The sequence below is a fragment of the Cajanus cajan genome, chromosome 3 (genome assembly GCF_000230855.2).
Source record: "Cajanus cajan strain Asha chromosome 3, NIPB_CcT2T_4, whole genome shotgun sequence".
NCBI classification, from domain to species: domain Eukaryota; kingdom Viridiplantae; phylum Streptophyta; class Magnoliopsida; order Fabales; family Fabaceae; genus Cajanus; species Cajanus cajan.
The window spans coordinates 74,473,470-74,498,649 of NC_138519.1; the positions used below are offsets into that span (position 1 = coordinate 74,473,470).

Genomic DNA, 25,180 nt, shown 5'->3' on the forward strand with positions numbered 1-25,180 from the left:
AAAGGGGGAGTGTGCCTGCAAAGACACTCCGACGCTCAAGTTAGTGCTCGGCGTAATAAATGCGGTGGTTCAGAATTAATTACATACCTCGTTGGGGTCCTATTTATAGTAGTTCTTATTGGGCCGCGATTAGGGACTGGGCCCCGGAAAATTAGGGGTCTAATCCTATGCATTATGTTAATTAATCTCTCTGTAACCATCTTGATGATGCCGACATACTCGGCTGACCCCGCCGACACGTTTCGCCCCTATTTGGGGGAGTCGACGGGTTCGGGTACTCGGCATAAGCAACGCCGACGCGCTTCACACCTATCTGGGGGTGGTCGGCGGGTTCGGGTACTCGGCATAAGCGATGGTCTCGGGTATTCGGGCGAGTTGGCCACCATACGGTATACAACCCCCGTAGCGTCAAGGATAAAAAAAAGACGAAGACGGTACAAAAAAGATGGTGACGCGGTATTCGGTATTAAAGAATAAGGGCCGGTATAGGTGTATCTCGATGCGTCTTCTTGATGATGCTTGGGTCGACCTTAACCATGAGCTCAAGCCGAGGCCTTTTGCAGGCGATGTCTAGGCCGAGACCTTGGACATGTGAGGTCTGAACGAGGCCTTTTGCAGGCTTTGTCTAGGCCGAGACCTTGGGTCTGGCCGAGGCCTTTTGCAGGCGATGTTTTAGGCCGAGACCTTGGACATGAGAGGTCTAGCCGAGGCCTTTTGCAGGCGATGTCTAGGTCGAGACTTTGGACATGAGGTCCGAACGAGGCCTTTTGCAGGCTTTGTCTAGGCCGAGACCTTGGGTCTGGCCGAGGCCTTTTGCAGGCGATGTTTTAGGCCCAGACCTTGGACATGAGAGGTCTAGCCGAGGCCTTTTGCAGGCGATGTCTAGGTCGAGACTTTGGACGTGAGGTCTGACCGAGGCCTTTTGCAGGCTATGTTTTAGGCCGAAACCGTATCCATTGTGAGGTCCAGTCGAGGCCTTGAACGTAAGATCCTGCATCGGAGCTTTCGAATACTGGTGACTTAACCCGAGGCCTCGGCAGGTGCGACCTGCCAAGTTGGCCCTAGCGGTCACAGGCCCAACGGTTACTTAATCTGGGCCGTTGGATGATGTAGATCGAACATTCGTGGCCCGGGGGCGTCTTTTCACCTCCCCCCATTTACCTTGCCTATAAATAGGGGTGTTTGGACGTGAAAATTTACGCGCTGTAAATTTTCTGAGCTCTCCCGAGATCATATTCTTCCGAACAACCCGAGCAAGGTAAAATTTTGCATTCTTTGATTTCAGCAATAAATGGATAGAGGCTACGCCTCGGCGAGGAGTTGGACGTCTTCGGAAGCATCGGGCGCTTCATCGGATAAAGAGGGGTCGGCTTCAAGTGAAATATCAAGATTACCACCGCTGCAGTGCGAAGTTGTCTTCCCTTCCGATTACCCTGAACGAGAGGACAGTGGGGATGAGGTGGTCGAGGTATTGCCTCCGACGACATTGGTCGTGGCCTTGGCACAGGCAACAGAGGTGGATGACCGAGGTCTAGGTCGGGTCGGTCAGCCGGACCCGCAAGCGTTGCAAGTTGATATGAGCGGGGACGAATTGGAGGTGGTCGGCGATGCTCGAGGCAAGAGAGCTGTCAAACCGAGTACTCGGGTAAGAGCACGGATCGACTACGGAACTGTGGAGGTGCCCGGTTACGAGTGGGTCGACGGAGAGGTCGGCATTTATCTTTCGAAGCTGTCTGACCAGGGGTTGTTAGACACATTTGTCTCTTTGGAGAATTGTTTCGGGAGTGGGGAGGATCAGTTTCCCCTGCTTGCCGAATCTTCGCTTGTAGTGTTGCTTGGTGGCCTCGGCCACGACTAGTGCTCGGTCACGAATCTCTTCTACCGTATCCAAGTTTGTTCGGAGTTCGGCTTCGTTGCTTGCTTCGTCGAAGTGGGCTCGGCGGAATGACGGTTCTCCAATTTCCACCAGAATCATCGCGTCGGATCCATAGACCAACCAGAAAGGTGTTTCTTGTGTGGTGGACTGGGGGGTGCATCGATATGCCCATAACACCTCGGGTAGCTGCTCGGCCCATGCTCCCTTTGCTTCCCCTAGACGTTTCTTCAGTTCTGTAAGGATGACCTTGTTGGCTGACTCGGCCTGACCATTCGTTTGCGGGTGTTCGACCGATGTGACCTTGTGCTGCACTTCTAAGCCGGCTATAAATTCGTTTAGTTTTCGGTCGGTAAATTGCAGGCCGTTGTCGGTCAGAAGAGTGTGTGGGATACCGAAATAGGTGATAATATTCTTCCACAGAAACTTTTGGACTTGATGAGCCAAGATACACGCCAAGGGTTCGGCTTTGATCCATTTGGTGAACAGGTCGACAGCAACGATAAGAAATTTGCATTGGCCCTTGGCGATCGGGAAAGGTCCGAGTATATCGGCACCCCAAGTGGCGAACGGCCATGCTGGGGGAATGCAATGTAATTGCTTGGCCGGCTGATGGACCAAATTGCCATGCTTTTGACACGGCTGGCACTTCTTTATGAACATAGCGCAGTCGGTGTTCATGGTCGGCCAATAGTACCCGGCTCGTAGGAGTTTGGAAACGGTTGTCCTCGCTCCCGAATGCAGTCCACATATACCCTCGTGCACTTCTCTCGTCACATAATCAGCCTCGGCGGAGTTGAGGCACTTGAGTAACGGGGTAGAGAAACCGCGTTTGTACAGCTGGTTGGCGATGACAACGTATCTTCCGGCTTGGGTTCTTAGCCATTTGGCTTCGGACGGATCGGTCGGCGCATTCCCATTTACGAGGAACTCTTTGATTTCGGCTCGCCAGTCTTGGGAATCGTCCTGATTGGCGCCGTCGGCATTGACATTTGCCACCACTTCTGCATCGACACTAGGGCGGTCGATCTCTTGTTGGATTATCGTTCTCAAATGCCCCGGCTTTTTGGTCGCGGCCAGCCTGTAGACACCCAATTTCGTCCGGGGGGCATACAAATAACAAGATAGGACATCAGAGGGCCCAAAGGCCCAAACCAATTTTTTAGTGGCCCGGAACGGGCCGTTCCAAAATCCGAACGGGCCGTTCCCAAGTCCGGAACGGGCCGTTCTCAATCAGAACGGGCCGTTCTGGGCTTCTAAAAAGCCTAAAAAAAATATAGGTTGGAACGGGCCGTTCTAGACCAGAACGGGCCGTTCCGAACCAATCAAGGGGGCTTAAAATCTGTACCCCAGAACGGCCGTTCTGAAATCAGAACGGGCCGTTCTGGTTCCCTGGAACGGGCCGTTCTGGTTTCAGAACGGGCCGTTCTAGGGTGCAAATGTACTGCATAACGTTCGGATCCGGAACGGGCCATTCCGAATCCAGAACGGGTCGTTCCGGCCCACATCTGATGCCTATAAATAGAGAATTTCAGCCAGCAGTTTAAGGGGCTCCAAATTTCGTCCAGAGCTCGAAATTTCTCTGTTTTTCTCTGTTTTTCTTCCTCTTTCTTTCTCTTGTATTTCTTGAGATATTGTGAGGTATTGTAGTGTGAAAGGATGCCACAAAGCACCTAGAATCACCATTAACAAAGCTTGATACGAGGTATTTCAATCAATCTTCTTCTCTCTCCTTTATTTTTTATCTTTGTTTCTTATTTTTGATAAACATTATTATCATAAACGCAATCATGTAGATATTTTTGGGTTAATCGTATAATTTAATTTTTCAATATGTAAATAATTATCAATAAAAGGGGATAAATATTTAATTTATTATTTCTTATCGCATTAACTTCATCATAGGGTACCGATTTAGGGCGCTGTAAGGGTGCTTAATACCTTCCTTACACGTAACCGACTCCCGAACCCAATTCTGGTTATCAAGGCCATTATTGGAGCTTTTAAAAATCTTTTCTTTTTCCAATGTTTTGAGTAAAACATTGGTGGCGACTCCATAGAACCTATTTTCAAAAACCATTGATTAAGGATTAGTCTGGTATCCGGGCATTCCTTACTTGATGAGATTTTCAAAAGGATGTCTAAACCTTAGGTCGCAAGATCAGAAATTTTCGGGTTGCGACACAGCCTAGCCAACTGGTCGGCACGGGCATTGTCTTCGCGTGGGATGTTCTCGACCGACACCTCCTGAAAGCCTGCTTTTATTTTTTGATAAGCGTGATAATACTTCATCATGCTGTGATCCTTTACTTGGAAGTTTCCACCAACTTGCTCGGCCACCACTTTAGAGTCGGTTCGACATTTGACTTTTGATGCACCCATGTCCTCGGTCAGTCTTAATCCTGCCAATAAAGCTTCGTATTCGGCTTGGTTGTTCGAGGCTTTGAATCGGAAGCGCAGGGATTGTTCCAATGTTATCCCTCTCAGTCCTTCTAAGATCACTCCTGCCCCGCTCCCCTGGCTGTTTGAGGATCCGTCCACATGGAGGGTCCACCATGGTTCCTCGAATTGGCCTTGTGGGTGAAGTTCATTTATGAAGTGGGCCAAACACTGAGCCTTGATCGGTCCCCTCGGTTTGAAGGTGATGTCAAATTGCGAGAGTTCTATCGACCAGGCCATCATCCTTCCAGCGAGTTCGGGCTTCCTTAACACCTTAGCGATGGGGCAGTCGGTGTGTACAACAACTTGGTGGCTTTGGAAATAATGGCGTAGGCGTCGGGAAGTGTGTACTAGACCGAGCGCCACTTTTTCGATCAACAGGTACCGGGTTTCTGAATCTTGTAGCAGTCGGCTGATAAAATACACGGGAGCTTGGTTGCCTTCTCTTTCCTGCACCAGAACCGAGTTGATCGCCTCCTCGGATATGGCCAAATATACCAGTATTGGACTGAGAGGGTCAGGCTTCGCAAGGGTCGGGGGCGTCGCCAAAGTCGTCTTCAAGGCTGTGAAGGCTGCTTCGCAGCGTTCGTCCCACGAGAAGGCCGACGCCTTCCGTAGGAGCTTTGTCATCGGGCTAATTTTGTCGCCTAATCGTGGGAGGAATCAGGATAAGGCGACTAGTCTCCCAGAGAGGCGTTGCAATTCCTTGAGGTTTCTTGGGCTTCTCATGTTCAGCACGGCCTGGCATTTGTCTCGGTTCGCTTCTATGCCTCTTGCCGATAGCATAAAGCCTAAGAATTTGCCTCCCTTGACCCCAAAAGTACACTTCTCGGGGTTTAGCCTCATGTTGTGCTTGCGGAGTTCGCCGAAGATTTCGGCTAGGTCCGTGATGTTCTCGGTGAGAGAATTGGACTTGACCACCATATCATCCACGTAGATCTCGATGTTTCGGCCGATTTGCCCCTGGAACACTTTGTCCATTAACCTCTGATAGGTTGCCCCGACGTTCTTCAATCCAAAAGGCATGACTCGGTAACAGAAGTTGGTGTTCTCAGTGATGAATGTCGTCTTCTCCTCGTCAGAAGGGTGCATCCTTATCTGATTGTAGCCGGAATAGGCGCCGAGGAAGCTGAAGATAGAGTGCCCGGACGCTCCGTCGACAAGTCGGTCGATGCAAGGGAGTGGATAAGCGTCCTTGGGGCATGCTTTATTGAGGTCGGTGTAGTCGGTACACATTCTCCATTTTCCATTGGACTTTTTTACCAAAACCACGTTAGCTAGCCAAGTCGTGTACCTGACTTCCCTTATGAACTTAGCCTCTAACAATTTTTTCACCTCGGCGTCCGCTGCTTTTCGCTTCTCCTCCCCCATCTTTCTTTTCTTTTACACGACGGGTCGCGCGTCTCGGCATACGGCTAACCGGTGGCATAAGAACTTGGGGTCTATCCCCGGCATATCTGATGCCCTCCATGCGAATAGGTCTCGGTTATCCCTCACAACGCCCTTGATTCGTCTTGAGTCGGCTTCGCTCAACTGAGATCCCATATTTGTGATTTGTTCGGGTGTTTTGCCTAGCTGAAAAGGCCTGAGGTCCTCGGTTGGCTCGATTCGTTCTTCTTCGCCTAACCGAGGATCGAGTTCGATGTCTTCCGTCGTCTGCTGCCCTACTACATTCACCCCTTTCGTCCTCGGGGAGTCGGTCATTGGCTGTACCTTAAGACTGGAGAGATAGCATTCTCGTGTCATTTTTTGATCAACATGTACGGTTATCACTTGTCCATCTCTCGACGAAAACTTCATGCACAAGTGGGGGGTCGAGAGAATCGCCCCGAGGGCGTTAATGGAGGGTCGACCTAGTAGGATGTTATACGATGTGTTTGCGTGCACCACGATGTAGCGGATCTTGATCTCTCGGGAAGGCTTTTGATCGGACCCGAATCGGGTGTACAGGTCGATGCACCCTCTCGTCATCACCCTTTCGCCTGAGAAGCCTACCAGTGGCTCATGGTACGGCTCTAGGCTCTCCTCGAGAATTCCGAGCTGTACAAATGTATTCCAGTACAATATGTCGGCCGAGCTCCCCTGATCAACCAAAGTTTTCTTTACAATGCAGTTGTGTACTTCGATGGAAATCACCATGGGGTCGTCCTGAACAGGATCAACCCCCCGAAAATCTCGGTTGGAAAAGGTTATGGGTGGCATCCTAGGCATCCTTGGCTGGTTCACACTATTTACCGACCGCATTGCCCGTAGGTGTTTTTTCCTCGCCGAAGAGGTGGAACCTCCTCCGGCGAAGCCCCCGGCTATCATATTTATTATCTTCCTTGGTCGGTCATCGTCTTCTCGAGAATGCCTTGACTGGTCTCTCCCTTCGTTTGACCGGGATCGACGGCGTCGGTCTCTCGGTGGGGGTGCTTCATGTGAGTGGTGGCGGTTACTCCCCCTCGACTGGTGGTTCTGGGGGGTGATGAAGCTTGACAGGTGGCCCTGTTTGATGAGGTCCTCAAGTTTGTCTTTTAATGCCGAGCATTCTTCGGTCGAGTGTCGTCTGTTTCGGTGGAAATGGCACGTTTTCGCCTTATCGGCTCTCGGGGGAGTGTTCTCCCTTTTCGGCATCACAAGGATTTCGGAAGCGAGGGCCTGCTCCATCACCTTGACCCTGCTCGTATTCAGGGGGGTGTAGGCGGTGTAACGTGGTCCTCTCGGCGGTCGAGTGCTCGAGGACTCGGCATTCGCCTTTTTCATGGGCTCTCGGCTTGGCTCTTTTCGGTCGTTACCTTCTTCGGCCCTGGCCTGGTTTCAGGTCTCCGCCAGTTCCTCCATTTGCATATACTTCTCGGCTCTTCGTCGGAGGTCATTCATATCAACGGGTGGTTTTTTGCACAAACTGTTCACGAATGGTCCCGGCCTGAGGGCCGTGCTCAGCCGATCCAATGCCACGGCAGGATTAAGATCACCAATCTCCATTGCAATCTTGTTGAATCGGTCCATGAAGTTTCTCAGGCTTTCTTTCTTTTCCTGACGGACCCCGGCCAAGGCTAATGAGGTCGTCTTGTACGGCTTACTCGTTGCGAACTGCAAGGTGAACCGGGACGACAACTCACTAAACGAATCAATGGAGGCACTCGGCAGTCTCGTAAACCAACTCAAAGCTCTTCCTTTCAGCGATGTGGGGAATATTCGGCATAAATCCGAGTCGTCCTGAGTGGAGAGGGTTGCCTGGGTCAGGAAAACGTTTAAATGTTCCTCGGGGTCGGAGGACCCGTCGTACTTCTCGATCGGCATGCTTTTCCAATGGTCTAACAGGGTTGCCTCCATTATTCTTCGGGAAAAGGGATGCCTTAGGGAGTGAGTGGTGGTATCGCCTTGTTAGCTATCAATGAGCTGACGGGAGTTCGGGTCACATGGTCGGTCGGGGGGTGATATGCCGACTCCTCTTGGAGAGTAGGGGTTGACGACACATTTGTTTGGTTAAGACCTCGGAGCTCGGCATTTTGTCGTCGCAGTTCAGCCAACTCCCTGGCGTCGGCCTCTCTCTGCCTTCGGATAGCAGCCATTTCCTCTCGTAAAGCATGCAAGTCATCTTGGAGGTCAGGTTGGTCTCGGTTAGTGTTCGGCCGGACCTCTTGTATCACAGGTTCTGGTTTGGTTTGAGGCATTCCATACGGGTAGCGTTCTTGGTTGGTCATGACGGGGTTGCTATCGAGATTAGGAATCGGTTGAGTTGTTGTTGATTGTCCTTTGCGGGTCACTACCATGTCTTGGTCTCAGTCGTAGAGTTTGGAAGGGGCTGAAAAAGTCTTCTCGGCCCCACGGTGGGTGCCAAATAGGATCCACACTTCAATTATCTTTGTTGTGACGGGTCGGATCTTGGGTCTCGGTCTTCTCGTTCCAATCCGGGTAGTCCGAAGTAAAATGGGGGGTGTGCCTGCAAAGACACTCCGACGCTCAAGTTAGTGCTCGGCGTAATAAATGCGGTGGTTCAGAATTAATTACATACCTCGTTGGGGTCCTATTTATAGTAGTTCTTATTGGGCCGCGATTAGGGACTGGGCCCCGGAAAATTAGGGGTCTAATCCTATGCATTATGTTAATTAATCTCTCCGTAACCATCTTGATGATGCCGACATACTCGGCTGACCCCGCCGACACGTTTCGCCCCTATTTGGGGGAGTCGGCGGGTTCGGGTACTCGGCGTAAGCAACGCCGACGCGCTTCGCACCTATCTGGGGGTGGTCGGCGGGTTCGGGTACTCGGCATAAGCGACGGTCTCGGGTATTCGGGCGAGTCGGCCACCATACGGTATAGTTATTTTTAGTCACACTTGTATGTAGTGCCTATAAACACTTAGAAATGAATGGAAATAATGGAATTAATTATTGAGAAATGTTATAGATTACAAAGGAAAAAAAATTAATATTTTTAAAATAATTTAGCAAAAAAATATCAGTAACTGTTTTTCATAAAATATAATATAAGTATTTTATTGATAATTTTGGTATATTATTTTTATTAATAAGAATTATTTAATATTTATTTAATTATTTGATATATTTTGAAATATAATATAAGGTATTTTATTAAAAGGTTTATTATAATATTTGATTAAGAGAGAAGGGATTTATAACTATGGTTAAATGTTTTAATTAAAAGAGGGTTAAGGTTTTTAAAAAAGCAATTTTTTTTATCAAACCCTTTTTACACTTTCATTCGTACGAGTTTCAAAGTTCAAAAAATATAAGTAAAAAGAAAATCATCCTGGAGTCGTGTATCCATCTTCTCTCCCTTACCAAGGTAAGGGAGAGTAAGAAACCTCGCTCTTGGTGTCGAATTGTATGTTGGATAGTGGAATTGGCTTCTAATCCTTTGTATGATATATGCCTATGTATATTTTTCTAATGTTTCTATTTTGCTTTTTGTTCTTCTTACTCATAATTAATGTATGAATTTTTGGAATGTATGATCAATTATACATTTTGGGTTGTAATTATATGATCTAAAGTTCTTGTGGGTTTCTATGGAAAATCCTAAGGGAATTTGTTGTGATAATTTGTGAAATTATTGATTGATACGTGTAAATTGAGTGATTTGAAATGTTAATTACATATTATAGAGTGATTTTATTGATTATATATGTTTTTATGCGTGAAATTGGATGTAATTATGTGAATAACTTGTAGTCGTTGAGAATACGTGATTTTCACGAAGGAAGATCGTGTTTTCACTTAGCAAAACGTGCAAGGTCGCTCAATGAGAAGTTTCGAGGAGCTCAACTCATTTAGCTAGATATTGGTTTCTTAGCAAGAAACCTTTGGGGCTCAACTTGCTTTGTTAGATAATTGGTCGCTCAATAAGAAGCTACAACTTGCTCAACTATATATTGATCGCTCAATAAAAAATCTCAAGAGGGCTCAACTAGATGATTGGCTACTCAATGAGAATGTCCAATTCACTCAGTTAGATATTTGTGACTCAACTAAATGTTCTTGATAATGATTATTAATTGGTTGTTTTACTTTTACAATTTTGATATTACCATTTTACTAATGTCTGAGTAATATATTTGAGAATGTGATATTTTAATACATGACTAATTTTTAATCATGTAAAAAAACTATTTGATTAAAAAACACAACACACATAAAATATTTTTGTTTCTTAAAAAAATTGATCTCTTATTATTATTATTATTATTTTTTTTTGTCGTAATGGCCAAAAACAAGGGGCCATCCCCACTGATTTTGATCACCTTCCTTTGCCTTACACGATGAACAATGATACGTACGTAAATATTTTCTATTACAAACATTTTGTTACTATTTTTGTTATCATATTAATATTTCTTTTTTGTTATTTTTTGTCTGAGTATCAAGTAACACGTCCACGTACCCACCATTTTTCTAATTACACGATATGTGTCGGCTCAGCAGTACCATCGTTACATTATAATCCGACTTTGGACCAACTCAACGGGCTTTATTAAAGAATAATAATGAACTAGTTATTATTAATTATCTATGAACCACTTCTTTCTCACTTTCTCTGTTTTATAATTTTCTACCATGCACATAGATTTAATTTCGAATTTTGTTAATATATATCATCATCGTATTTCTCATGAATATATACATAATATTAAAAATCACACTTTTAATTTTATATATATATATTTATTTATATACGAGTAATAGACAAAATATACATATATTTGACTAGAATCACAAAACAACTAACAAGGCTGTAGTCTGTGTTCACTCCTTACCAGTTATACCTTTTTTTCGTATGCCTTACTATTAAAAATATAAACATGTGTGAGATGAGGTCATCAACATCTTATAATACATTAATTCAAATCAAATTATTGAATTTAATTTTTTAAGTAAGACTTTTTAATTAACATTTCGTATTTTTCTTTTTATTAGTTAAAATCATAAACACGGCAACAAAATTTTAATCTAAAATTATGTGTATATTATTTTAATCTCTCACTATTAAACTAATCTTAATAATTTTAAGATTTTATATTCTCATTTTGTAAGTGAAAAATAAAACTTAATTGGGATGAAAAAAATCCTACTAAAAATGATTAAGTAAAAAAATTAGCTAAAAAAAATAAATAACGAAATTAATGAATACTTTATATAATAATGTAAAAAAGAAAAATTGAAAAATATGTTGTTATCTTAGGGATTGTACCAACTGTTAGGTAATATGTCTGACTTCTTTCATATAAAATTATAAATATGTAAATGTATCTATTTAAATAGTTTCTTTTATCATGTTGTCAATATTTTATTTGATCTTTTGAGATAAAACTGCTTTATATAGAAAATACTGCGGTCCTGAAAAAAAAATGCCAATGAATGGTAAAATAGGAGTCGGGTCAACAATTATCAAAAGAACTGTAGCATAATAGCATATTTTATTACTATTAAGAATATTTTTATATTACATACAATTTAATAGTTAGAAAAATGTTAAAAATTATAAATTTCGATAAATAACAGATTTTTGACATTCTTTATATTTTTTACTTTTAGGTAAAAGAAAATATAATTTTATATTGATTAATTAGAGTAAAAAATTAAATATCTTTGATTATTAATATCGTAATTTTAATAGCATGATTTGAACCATTCCATAAAATTAAAATAAAAATAAAAAAGTCATAAGTCAAGTCTACTTACTACTTCCCATATAATAATATATCATCGATTTTTTTAAAACATATAATACATCACCGATAATGATTAATAACCCATCCATTTAATTTAAATTTGGAACATTGAAACTGTGTCAACGATGGGACACTCATAGTTAATTGTGAATTTGTGTATTTTATTTTCATGAAGTAATAAACTACATAATTATTTATTGTAATCGTATCCTTGAACTTGAGTTGAAATAATAATTGAATTGAATGAATATTTAATTAATGGTCAAATAATATGATATCATCGTTCTTATTTTTAAAGTGTAAGTTTGTATACATAATACAAAAGTAAAATAGAATTTTAATAATATAATCCTACTACACCAATAGTGAAAGACTCTCGTACAATGGGATTGTTGAATCGCGTTGGTAGGTTAGGTGTAGAGCATGCCATGTTTATGTCTCAACTCACGTTTAGGTTTAGCAATTTATCCTATAGTTATTAGCTGTGTTTTTAAAATTGAGTGTGGAATTGAATCGGTTTAGAAACTTATTTAACGTTTGATAAATTGTGATGAGATTAGTATTAATAAAATAAAATAAAATAATAATAATAATAATAATTAATAATATATAAAATATATTAACTAAATACGATATATAATTTTATGACAAATTTCATTTACATATAAATTCTTAGTATTTAATATATGCGTCAAAGTTCAAACTAAATATAATGTAATATTGAGAAAATAGGTAACACATTTACAATGTAAAATAATTTTACACCGTTATTCAGTCACAAATTAATGGTCATTTATAATGATCAGTTATGATCTCTACATTTAATGGAATCAACAACTTATAACGAAAGACAATTGCAATTAATTAGGATCAGTACAATCACAAGACTTGAATATGTACACTATAACATGTATACATACAGTCACCAACTAAACTAAAAAAATATATACGTGTGTATAGTACTCTAGTTATGAAAATAAAAATCTTAAGTTGTCGATAAAACAACTACTAATAACTAAGTAAAAAGTTATACTAATGGCAATATCTGATTAGTTGATAGTGCAAAATTATTTTACATTATTAGTGCATCACTATTAAACTATAATATTTAAGTTCAAATTTTAATAAATACAATAATGTCCATTAACAATAATAAGTTTATATCTAGAATAAAAAATGTCAGATTAATATAATATAAATTATAAAAACTTAAGATATAAAAAATGTAAATTAACATAAATTATTAAATTAAATTTTTATGAAAAAAGTATTAAATTTAATTTATTATAATTTATAATTTTATTAAATATTTTTTTATTACTATTAAAAATATTTTAAATAAAATTTTAAAAACATTTTAAGGTCCATTAACAATAATATGTTTATATCTAAGATAAAAAAATGTCAAATTAATATAATATAAATTATAAAAAATTAAGATATAAAAAATATAAATTATTAAATTATATTTTTATAATAAAAATATTAAAAGTAATTTATTATAATTTTTACTAAATATGTATTTTTATTAATATTAAAAATGTTTTAAATAAAGTTTTAAAAACATTTAAAAAAAATATATTTTTAAAGACTACTCAAACCAATTATTTTTAGAATAAAACTTAATTGTAGACACTCACCTGTGAGGTCATTACTATTGTCACTCCCACAAGTACTGCATCTCCATTTATTCTTTCTTTTACTCATTCCGTTTTTTATTCATAGTCGTTTAAGGTTTTGCACGAGACTTAAGAAAATGATTGAAATTTTAGTTTTCAAAAATATTTATTACATACTTTCCTATTCTACCCTCTATTTTTTTATAGTATTTCATTGGAAACATATTATCCTTTTAAATGCAACATTAACTTCACATAAGTAGTTAGAGAAAAAATAGGTAGACATTAGAAATAAATAGACACATTGTTCAGTAAACATACATTAATAATCAAGGGTAAAAAAGAGAAAAAAAATTAATAAGTCATTGATTTTAGTAAAATGAAAATGAAAAAAAAAATGATAAATTCTGACAAAACGACTATGAATAAAAAATAGAGAGAGTATTATTATTCTTGTCATTGTTATCATTATCTGTCGTTGATGATAACAATGATGATGATAATAATGATAATAATAGCGATGATGATAGTGATAATAATGACAACAATAAATGGCGATGATGGTGGGTAATCATAATGTGACACTAATAATGATCTCATGCATGAATGTCTATAGTTAAGTTTTAATTTTAATCATTAACAATTTTTATTATAATCTAAATATTATTATTTAACTATTTCATTTCTCGTAATAAGAGATGTTTTTATTTGATATTCTCTCTATATATATATATTAAAATTTTCATTTTAATATTAACAAATAGTCATTAACTTAATAGTTAAGTATTATTGTTAGAAGTAATGGTCAAGTGTTTAAATTTAATATTTAATATTTTAACAAAAAAAAATTCTCATTTTAATACTAAAAAATATATTATGTTATGTTACCAACACATCAATTTCTTTGTCATTTGCCACACTAATGCAATATTATCATTTGTCACGTTATTAGGCAATGTTATATCACTAAAAATGATTAGATTTTTAATTTAATGAATTAAAATTATACAATTTTAGTATTTGAGATGTTAAAATTATATAATTAAATTTTGAAAAATTAAAATCGCATAAATACGACACTTTAAGAGACAAAAACGTTAAACCTAAATGTTTAATATATCCTTATAAATTTATTCCATGGCATGATTAAAAAAAACATTTCATGGCTACAAATATATATATATATATATATATATATATATATATATATATATATATATATATATATATATATATATATATATATATAATGTTATTTGTACAACAACAAATGGAACAAGTCAACAAATTTTATACTTAAAGAAAGAGAAGAAGAAATAACACAAAGAAGGAAAGACTAAGGAGAGGGGGAAAGAAAGTTGGTAGGGATGACAAAATCGACAATTTTGATTATTTCGACAATTTTGGGCTTAAAGTTGCAATCCACCTATGGATTGGAAGATCCACTAGCTGGTCCACCAATGTTTTTTGGTATTATAAAAAATTATTTTGTGACAACTTAAAATTTTAACTTAATTATTATAATTAAATATTAATTTAATATGACACACGTGACGGCGAATGGTAAAACGGGATCATCCGGGTTTTTCTTTTTTTAATATCCTTCGATTTCATTTTTCAAGATTCATTTCTTTTTCCATCTTCCATATCTTAATGGTTAAAGTTTTAACTTTTTTGTTATGCTACTGTTATTTCTTATTCAATAGTCGTTTTTTTTTCCTTATGTATCTATGGTTGTTGGTATATTTTATTGCTAAGAATCTGTTGCTGAATTAAGAGTCAATTCCTATTGTTTAAGAAAACGAGATTGTCAGCACATCATTTTCTAATAAAAGGTTCTTATAAGAACTGAAATATAAACTAACCCAAGAATCATGTGTTAGAGGTACTCTTACAAGCTATTTTCTTTTTTTTATAGAACAAAACAGATTAATGGGTAGGCCAAATGGGTCACCCCACAGGGTTAAGCAAAATAAGTTATTTAAATAAAATAAATGAATATCTTCAAGTGTATAAACTTATTAAGACAAATTTAGTGTCTGATTCTGTTGATTATAACTAAAAGAATATTATATGATAATGATGGATGATGTTCTTCTTACCTTAATTCTTGAGTCCAAGTATGTTGTTACAAAGCCACTTTAAGCTCATCTTTATTCCCATCATAGAAAAAAGTTTATCTTTATGGTACAAACGAGGTCCAGTAAAGGGGTGTGGAGAAAGCTAGCTAGTGGGGATCAGTGACATGATTGCTCCATTGTGGACAAATGAAATCTAGAATATCCCCACTTTACAGAGACAATCATTTACAGGTCAACGCAAAAGTAGGTTAGCTTGTCTCAGCAGAGTTACGGTCAATAGCATCAACATCCACATTAAGTTCAAAGACCCCACCAAATGACGTTATCCCCAAGACATGGCTTTGTGCTCTACAAAAAGGGGTTTGTTAAAAAGTACAGTTTGAATAGTTGATTTTGGTTGGTGCTCATATGGCCAAACTTTGTCTCAACGAAGTGGTCATGGTATGGAGAACAAAGTGGTGCAATATTATGCCCATTAAGGTGCTCACTTGGCAAAACTTTGACTCATCATACTGAGAACCAAGTGTTGTAATACCATGCTTAGTAAAGTACACATCTAACCAGCATGTATGATTTGAACAAAGTGCTGTAATACCATGCTTGGTAAAGTACACATCTAACCAACATCTGTAGCTTGAACAAAGTGTGTAATACCATGCTTAGTAAAGTGCACATCTAACCAACATGTATGGTTGCTGGATAAATCATCTCTTAAATATGTGATCAAGAGTTCAATCTTTAAATTGGTATGTAAGGATAAACATTTGTTAATAAAAATCAACTCCTTAAATGCTCACTAAGGTTCTCATATGGCAAAACTTTGTCTCATTATATTGAGAACAAAGTATTGTAATACCAAGCTTTGTAAAGTACACATTTAACTAACATGTATGGTTGTTGGATAACCATCTCTTAAATATGTATAGAGGAATTCAATCCTTAAATCAATACATATGGATAAACATCTATTAAGTAAAATTTATCCCTTAAATGGATCTTAGTACTTTAAAAGATCAGTTTCTAACTTTCGATAAAGAGAAACATTGGGTTTAAAAAAAGGTAAGTACACATGATATAGAAACACATTTTTCCAATACTATAAATAAACAGTTTATAAACCCCAGCAATGTCATATTGATAAGCATACAAACGGAGAGATAAATAGGTCAAAATATTGTTTAATCAGTTTAATGATTTTTCTTGTCTAGAGACAATGAATTATGTTTTTCTCTCCTTTATTGTGTTCTCCAAATCAGCAGCATCAAATCAGCAAGACCTTTTCATCGCAGCTTTACAAAATTTAGTTACAAGAAGCATTCAAGCAATGCAACAATTCTCAACATACAATCACTATTGATCAGTTTTGGCCCGTTTTATTTCATTAGAAGTGAATGGAGAGACACTACCACTCAGTTGAGGGCTCTCTTCTCTGAAGTTGGAATTAAGCATAGCGAGTTCTCTCAGTTGTTGCCTTTTGTAAAGGTCTTGAGACTCATCCTGCACATGAAAAGGGAGGAGAATCAGAAACACTTCCTTAACTATACATGAATTTCTCCAAAATGTTAGTTCTCCCTAAGGCTTTGCTCATTGAAAATTTGGCTCAAAAGTAGGCACAAAAGAAGAGTAGCAACAGTTTTCTGGTTACAGCAGGCTTCCTTCAAAGGAAAGAAAAACAACATTACTGAATGCAAAAAAAAAAAAAAAAGCATGACTTAATGTGTGTTTGAATTATAGTTAGAAAGTTAAGTTGAGTAACTTAACTTTCTAAACCAATGTTGAAATTAAAAAAAAGCAATAGCCTTGTTACTTTTGATTCAACCGAGGTTTCTTTGTAATTCGCATTCAACAGAACAGAAAATCTTTTGTCAAAGATATAGATATTGCATTTGAGATCAGCTAACTGTGGTTACAAGACGCAAACATGTAACCAAATATAACCTTAACATGTTTCAATATTGCCCTCCAACATTAGGCAATCATTGGTAAATAGAAGAGGTAGCTGTGATGCAAATAAAGAAAGAAGTTGTTTATTTTAAATGAAATATGTACTAGTCGCGAATGGTTATTTCTAAAGAATCATATCTTAAGGAAGAGAAGTAGGGGGAAATTTCATTAATGAATACTCCCTCCAGATTCTTTTATAAGAAACAAATGATGGTGTATTTTACATTATCTTTTGTTTTTTATAAAAGGACTGGAAGCAGTATATCTGAGCTATGCAAGAGAGTTAAAAAGGGAGAGAAGTACCACTGGTTTAAGTAGCTCTTGTATGATTTCCTGTGCTTGCCTCAACCTTACATCAGCAATGTTGGCTGGAAGTTCAGCTTCAATTAAAATGTGAAGTGGATCATTCAGGTGCTCATAGCCAGGCCTTCCCCTCAACAACTCTTCCTGCAGAGTAAAAAATGTATTACAATTTAAAGGTTACAAACAACATATGTTGTGGAGCCAACAGAAAATGTTAACGAACTGAAATGAGGAACTATGAAAATTTGATGACACTATAACTAGGCTCTATGGAGTTAAAGGACAATGCAATAAGCTAGAAATGATACCTTGTCCAAGTCTTTAATTGAACCTTTCCCTCTGATAAATACACGACAACCTGTGGTAGCTTCCACTCGCTTCAGTGAATTACCCCTAGGGCCAAGAAGCCGGCCAACAAAATTAAACTGAAAATCAAAACAGCCTTAGTAACTCAGGTCAACAGAATTTAAAACTAGAGTGAACAGTTCATGCATTACCAATATAAAGTTTACACGGTCAACTAATCATAAATCATCGTATATGTTAAGTTTGTATTACGATAAGTATCTTAAAAGTCATACCTAAGATGATTTTTGGTTAGTTGACACTGTAAAAATAAATTCACCCCATAGAAATTAAACTTATAAAACTATCAATACATGACAAGGAAGCATGATTTATTGCACATAGTAAATAGCTATAAAGTATGTGAAAAGTCTTACATTAGGATAGCTATCCTTAGGAATATCCAAGCGCAGTATCTTCTTCACAATGGGAGAACTTGGAGCAACTGGTGAGGTTTGCCAATCCATATTTAGTCCTTGCACTCCAGATAATCTCTGATGTATGACAAGCTTAACCAATTAGTAAAAGAAACTAAAGTTTAAAACCAAACAGAAACATAAGAGGAATAAAAAATCATCTTAGGTATGAAAGAAATCATGTTGTAGTTACTGAGTTATAGAACAAAGATTAAAGCATATACAAATTTCACAAACAGAGGCAATATTGCCACCTTAAATACAATGTAGAAGAGGGAATCTAATCAGTTAAGTACCAGAACTGGATAGGATAAGAACTAGATTCTTTTTTGCAACAATACATAAATGATATATAAAAATTATGTTGGGGATACAAGAAAAATTAGGAAGGGGAGACTGTGGAGTGGTAGAGAATTTTACACTGAATAGAACATAAAAACCAAGGTACTTACCTCATGAGAAAGGCTGTTCCAACCAGTGAAGTTTGGTGTTAAGTTTGAAGAAGCCATATGACTCGGATTCATGAATCGAGTTCTATCAAATTCACTAAATCCTTGGTTCTGCAACAATTCATTCTTTCCGGTGACCCTTAAAATCTCTGATAATAATAAGATAATAGTGAATAATAAGAGCTTGTACAAAGATTATTGAATCAAGGAACATAAATCATGTTTATGCAACCTCTAAGATAGTAAGCCAACTATAATATGAAGTGTAGTATCATACACATATACTCAAATCATGACATAATAGTAACAATGGATGCCATCTATATGAACATCATGATTATCAAAACTAAATGTTATAGAAAGCATTAATACAAAGCTGATCATCTGAAGGTTTGTTCTAGTCATGCAAAGGACAAAGCCTAATTTATTTATTTGCTAAACTAGAGGATGTATAAAGTCAATGTTAGAAAGAGTTTGCATTTGTATGTAAGGAGAGTAATCACTAATCAGTATTACCACCATCTTTTAGTGTCCAAAAAGTATCAGTCTAAGAAGTTTCCTTTTCATGATTGATCAATAGATAAGAATTCTAAACTGTATTGATTTGCTTGTATTTCAAAACATATGTATGGACTTCTAATTCCTTAGGCATTTAGTAACCATGATTCATTCAATCGACAATTCATTGCATGTAAAACAAGATTAAATAAAGGTTATAAAAAACGATCACCCACCACAATTGTGACCGCATCAACTGCATTTTTCTGCGATTTTTTTCGCAACATTAAGGAACACGACAAAACCGACCGCAATTTAAAACCATTGAAGAGAAACAACAGTAAAAAACCAGTCCATGTAACCAGAAATTAAACTGAGTTTATGTTATGACTTGGCCTAATTCAAATGAAACAAGAGAGATCAATTAAAATGAATGGAACAACAAGAGGAGAAAATTCACAGCAGAATCCTTGAATACATGGATATGAAGAAGAAAAAGAAAAAAAAAACAGACCTTGATTAAGGAGTCTGGTGCAGAAGGGTAGGACTTGCATGAAAGGTCCAAGCTTCTGGCGTTCTGCCAGCAGCTCAGTTAAGTACTGACTACATCAATCATAAACAAAACATATTCCCAGAAATTAATTCAATTGAAATTGATAAACATATTTACAAATGAAAAACAAAAGTTTCAAAAGAATAACCCTTTTACATACCTATCAACATCAAAATTGCTTCTCACGTTTATGTTTGGTGAATTGGCTCTTTGGGAGGGAGGTAAGGAAATCTGATTGTACAAATTAGACATCAATTTGTAATATGTTTTGCCCGCAAGGATTAGAGAAAAATTGAAAGGCAATAAGGGAGAAAAAAGAGTTGGTTGAGATTGGATGTATGTGGTTCAATAATCCTGCTATGAAAACAGAATCATATAACCTATGCTTGAAAGACAATAGAGAAAAAAGAACTGGTTAAGGAGAAAGAAGAAAAAGAGAGGAAGAAAGGAAGGTAGAAAACTACAAACACAAAGGAGGGCCACTTCTGTAGTAGCTCAGTAGTTAAAGCAAGCCTTTAAAGGGTGTCTCTCTGTACCTCTCTGGGTGTGTTTTAATTGTTGTTTTGTTGGCTTCTGTTTCATATGCAGGACTTTATCATGTTTGTGTGTTTTCCTATTTCCTTAACAAAGGTATCACTTTGAATTTTTTGCTTTGCTAGAAAACAAAAAACAAAACTCTCACTCTCTAATCAAATTTGTTTTAGGAAGATTCAAGAGATGGATAAAAGAAACATATAGTCAAAACCACCAATTGAAATTTAAAACCTCTCCAAGATATTAACTTGAATTCATAAACAGATTGCAGAAGAAAAATTAAGAATGTTAAAGCAATGATGCAGAGAGAAATTGAAGAATTTGGTTCAATCAATTAGAAAGAAGAAGCACAGAAAGAGGCCACCCCCAATGACCAATGTGGGTCACCAGTTCTCTGTCACCAGATCATGAGCATGTAGATTGAAACCAATCACTATCATGCTTCACCCATATGATATATATATATATATATATATATATATATATATATATACATATATATTTAATATTTTTTGATTCATGTATTTAATGTTTAATTTATTAGTATATACATATTTATTATTTCTTATTTATGCTTAATACATTGTAAAGAATAATCAAATTAAAATCAAATATCTCTCCTTCTGAAGTCTCTGGAAGTTTTACTGGGTCATTAACAGCATGGAAAAATATCTTCCAACTGCCTTCAAATCAATCGAGAAATTGTAACTTCGTTTCCCTACTTTGGTGCTTAGCATATCAAATCTCATAAAGAAGGGGAAAAAATATCAAGCTATTATTTATTGTTATTATACTGCTATTAATTTTGACAGCTTAATAGCCGCTATTATTGATTACTATAATCAATTTGCTTACATTTGTTTCAAATCTGGTTTGAATTAATGTTATGCCCCAAAAAAAATAGTTATGCCATTTTATTTTTAAATACCTGTCGCCCTATTCTTGTCTTACTCGAACCCACCTACCCAAACAATTCTCCTTTGATTGCAAATTTCATAACCCTCGTTACTAGGGAATCAACCAAACATATCATTATTATTATTATTATTATTATAAATAAATAAAACTCATCACATTTTGTTTTACAATGGTGACAACTAAGACATTATGCAAACTGCCCAAATTTCCAGTTGTAAAACTTATCAGATGCATGTAAGATTGAAATGTTATAAACTTTTTTTCATATGACATGTATTAAATGAGTTATTAATATGTTTATTTGGTATTAAATCGTAAGTTGTATAAAAATTAATGTAAAAGTGTCTTCCCATTTTAAAAAGATTTTTTTTTTATGTCATTGTTGAAAGAATTTAAATATTAATACACTCTTTTATTAGAAAAATTAAATTTTTACAAACATATGATCAACAAATAGTTAGTTTGAGTGAAACTGGATTTAGTTTCCTTAAATTAAGGTTTTGAGTTCAAATTTTATAAATAAAATAATATAATTAAAGAGAAAGATCTCACTAAAAATAAATTAAGTTTTTTGATAAAATTGAATCATTGACTAATAAAATTGATAAATATTTTATACCAATAATATAACATATGCATATGTTGTTGATAAGTATTTATATAGTTGTTAACTTATTAAAGAAATAATGTTTTTGACATTAGAGTGGAGGTGTGTTAGATTCCATAATGGGTTTTATTCCTTTATTTGTTGTGATATGTATGCATGAATGAAAATCGAAACACAAAATGACACAAGTAGAAAGAAATCTTCGTTCTTTAGCTTTATTTTAATGGGAGAGAAAAATTGAACAATGTATAGATGGCCATATCACGTGCAAGTAAATGAAAGCATAGAATAAAATGTAGTGGAACATAGAAGGGGCTAGCATAGGATTCCTAGAACAACGAGGGGTGCTTGCAAAAAATAAAATAAATGATAATGTGCAATGTTGGGCCAGTGACAAGAACGTGTGGAGCAAATAAGCCACAAGATAGGTGACAATTATGATACTCATGCACACCCTACAATGTTATTTTTCTATTTATTTTTTCACAACTTAGTAACTAATATTCAAAAATCTCACCCAATTTTATATTTTTTTAAAAAAATTATAAGTTGAACTCAATACCAAAAGATTTACAACAACTCAAACACATTACTTAATTATACCTCTTTAAAAAAAATTTATACAATGTGAATGCATCACATTCAATTTCAATATATTTTGAAATAACTTCTATTTAAAATACATTCAAAATTTGTATAATGACATTTTATAATATTATATACAAAAGATTTCACAAATTTTATTTCAATTCTTATTACTAGATTGAGATCAATTTACTTAAATTTTTATTCACTTTAAAGAATTAAATCCAACAAACTAAGACAACAGCAATGTGCATTTCATAGGAAGTATAGAATGTTAGTAAATTTAAGAAATAAGTTATTTCAACCAAATTGCTTTACATGTCATTTTATATGATATTATATGTAATCAATGTATTACACTGATTTATTTGAATATAAAAAATATGATTTAAATATGAAAAACATATTTTTTATTATTAAATTATAGTCTATTTTAGAAGAATTACTATAAATATATATTTTTTACATAATGTGGGTATTTTTTAAGATTAACGATATAAATCGTAAACCTTTTTTATTGAAATTACGATAAAAAAAAATGAAATACATCAAATATTACAATTAAATTAATTGAAGTGATTTATTATATATTTTTATTATTGACTACATTTTTAATGTAATTTTTATATATTTCTCATTTTATACTACAATGTTGAAAATCACAATTTTGTTGAGGATGTAATTCTTGACTAGGCATGATAATCTAACCCGCCCTCGTGGGTACTCGTCCGAACCCGCCCCGATTTGGATGGGGAAAATTCATGTTTATCGGGTTCGGGTTCGGGTTTTCCCCGATTGATAAAATTGGGGGCGGGAGAGAGTGCGGGGCGCGGATGTTAATACTCACCCCGCCCCCGCCCCCGCCCCGCTTAATAATATAATTAAAAAATTATTTATATATATATATATAAACCAAAATTAAAAATATTTATATGTAAAAATTTATATTATTTTACTTTTCTTTTATTTTTCTAAAAATTGTTCATATTTATTTAAAAAAAAAAGAAAAAAAAATAGGAGCAAGGTGGGGGCGTGGCGGGGAAACCGAACCCCGCTAGAGGCGAGGATGGGGACCCAGATTTTATTCCCGGCGAGTATGGGGGCGGAGGAAGAGGCGATTTAAATTTGCGGGAGCGGGGGCGGGGAACGTAAAACCCACCTCCGCTCCGCCCCGTTGTCATGCCTATTCTTGACTAGAGGTAAATATATATAATTGCATATAAAAATTAGTAAGAGACAATATTCGTAAAGTAAAAAAAAAACTATTATTTTAATTAAAGAACAAAATATACATAAAAATTTACTTTTAAAAATTATTTATCATCTTATTTTCATTATATTAATGTGAATTTTAATTTTTTATATTCCTAAATATATTTTATAAATAAACTATCTTAAAAAATAAAAATAAATAATGCATTTTTAATGCGTGCATGTATAATATATTAATTAATTAATTAATATATATATATATATATATATTAAATATTGTAATAATTATATTTTATTTAATAGTAAATCCTGATTTATAAATTCATTCACAACTTAAACACATATATAACATTTATTCAATTTCATAAATAAATTATATTTAATAATTGTCATTTTTTTGTCAAAAAAATAATTATAATTTTTTAATGAATTTAATAAGTATCATAATTAATAAATTATAAGGAAAATTAACTATTGAATAACATTAAATATTGTATGAATATGTAAGTATTGTTTTCTATAATAATTGGATTTTATTTAAATTAAATAAATATATTGTAACATCCCGTTATGATCATCATATTTATGGATCAACTACTTCTAGCAATGAAAATACAACTAATTTCTTAGAATTATATACTCACAATATCAGGATATGTATACTATAACAAGTATATATGTGGATACAACTAAAACAATTGTACAAGTATATGTACAACAATCTGATAAGTACATAAAATAAAACCCTAAGTTGTTAGTCAACCTACATCTATACAAATTAACAAAAGTAGTCATCACTACATCACCAACAACATGGCCCCACAGTAGCTCCAAAAGCCCTCTCTTGCTAACCCTGTCCTACTCTCATAAAAATCATGATCATTGCAGTCTAAATCACATAAAAAAAACATGTAAGGATAAACTAGATTTCAAAAATGTACAAGTACATAAAGAAATCTATATTACTTATCAACATGTAAATCAACCAAAACACACCACATGGTTTACAACATACAACATGTTTAAAAGGTAAGCACCCAAGCAATTTAAACATTCACACCATATAATAAGATATTCATCCAATGCAAATGAACATACCAATCAATAACACCTCATATGCATACACCTCAACTCATACATCATTACATATTTACCTATGGAGATCTCCTAACACACCTAAGCTCTCTGCCTCATCCATATTCAATGCCACTCAAACTATGCCCAATGTGGCTGAGGTAGAGAACCCCTAGGACCTCACGTCTAGTGAGGAAAAATCGACGCCTAGCCTCATCAGGCAAATAATCTATGTTTGACTCATGTTCAACATTACCTTACTAGCACCTAGATTTGTCTATGCAGATAGCCTCTACCTTGATCGTGCTTGGCGCCACCCAATTGGGGTCCAGTGTCACCAAGTTATAGATTTTCCAATGCTCTCACACGTGATGCCATTCAAATAACACCTAATGCCATCTCAACTCAAGACGAGTCTTTCTCCTCACACCTAGTGCCACAATTCCCACGCCTAACATAGACTAGATAGAGACTCCTGGTTAGAGCTGCACTTGGCACCATGAAGGCACATCCGGTGCAACATCATAAATTTCTAACTGCAAACTTCAAAAAC

At 35.9% G+C, this 25,180-nt stretch overlaps 2 protein-coding genes across 2 annotated transcripts; both read right to left on the reverse strand.

The window, feature by feature from the left end:
• Positions 1-7,111: 7,111 nt before the first annotated feature.
• Positions 7,112-7,630, reverse strand: LOC145956460 (uncharacterized). Its single transcript, XM_083072064.1, has one exon. The coding sequence runs from the start codon at positions 7,628-7,630 to the stop codon at positions 7,112-7,114; it is 519 nt and encodes a 172-aa protein (XP_082928190.1).
• Positions 7,631-16,259: 8,629 nt separating this feature from the next.
• On the reverse strand, positions 16,260-20,667 carry LOC109817225 (KH domain-containing protein At3g08620). Its single transcript, XM_020382440.3, has 7 exons — positions 19,858-20,667; positions 19,659-19,747; positions 18,650-18,795; positions 18,159-18,275; positions 17,745-17,861; positions 17,437-17,580; positions 16,260-16,686 (listed from the first exon to the last, which is right to left on the reverse strand). Exons 1-7 carry the CDS (start codon positions 19,947-19,949, stop codon positions 16,540-16,542), a joined length of 852 nt encoding a protein of 283 aa, XP_020238029.1. The 5' UTR covers positions 19,950-20,667; the 3' UTR covers positions 16,260-16,539.
• Positions 20,668-25,180: the final 4,513 nt, after the last annotated feature.

Excerpts from the sequence above, each read along its gene's own strand:
- LOC145956460 (XM_083072064.1), bottom strand. The coding sequence starts at position 7,630 with ATGGAGGCAACCCTGTTAGACCATTGGAAAAGCATGCCGATCGAGAAG.
- LOC109817225 (XM_020382440.3), bottom strand. The coding sequence starts at position 19,949 with ATGTCTAATTTGTACAATCAGATTTCCTTACCTCCCTCCCAAAGAGCC. Across the intron at positions 17,862-18,158 it reads CTAAGGATAGCTATCCTAAT|TTTAATTTTGTTGGCCGGCT; the intron begins GTAAGACTTTTC and ends TTTGATTTTCAG. Across the intron at positions 17,581-17,744 it reads CAATTAAAGACTTGGACAAG|GAAGAGTTGTTGAGGGGAAG; the intron begins GTATCATTTCTA and ends TTTACTCTGCAG.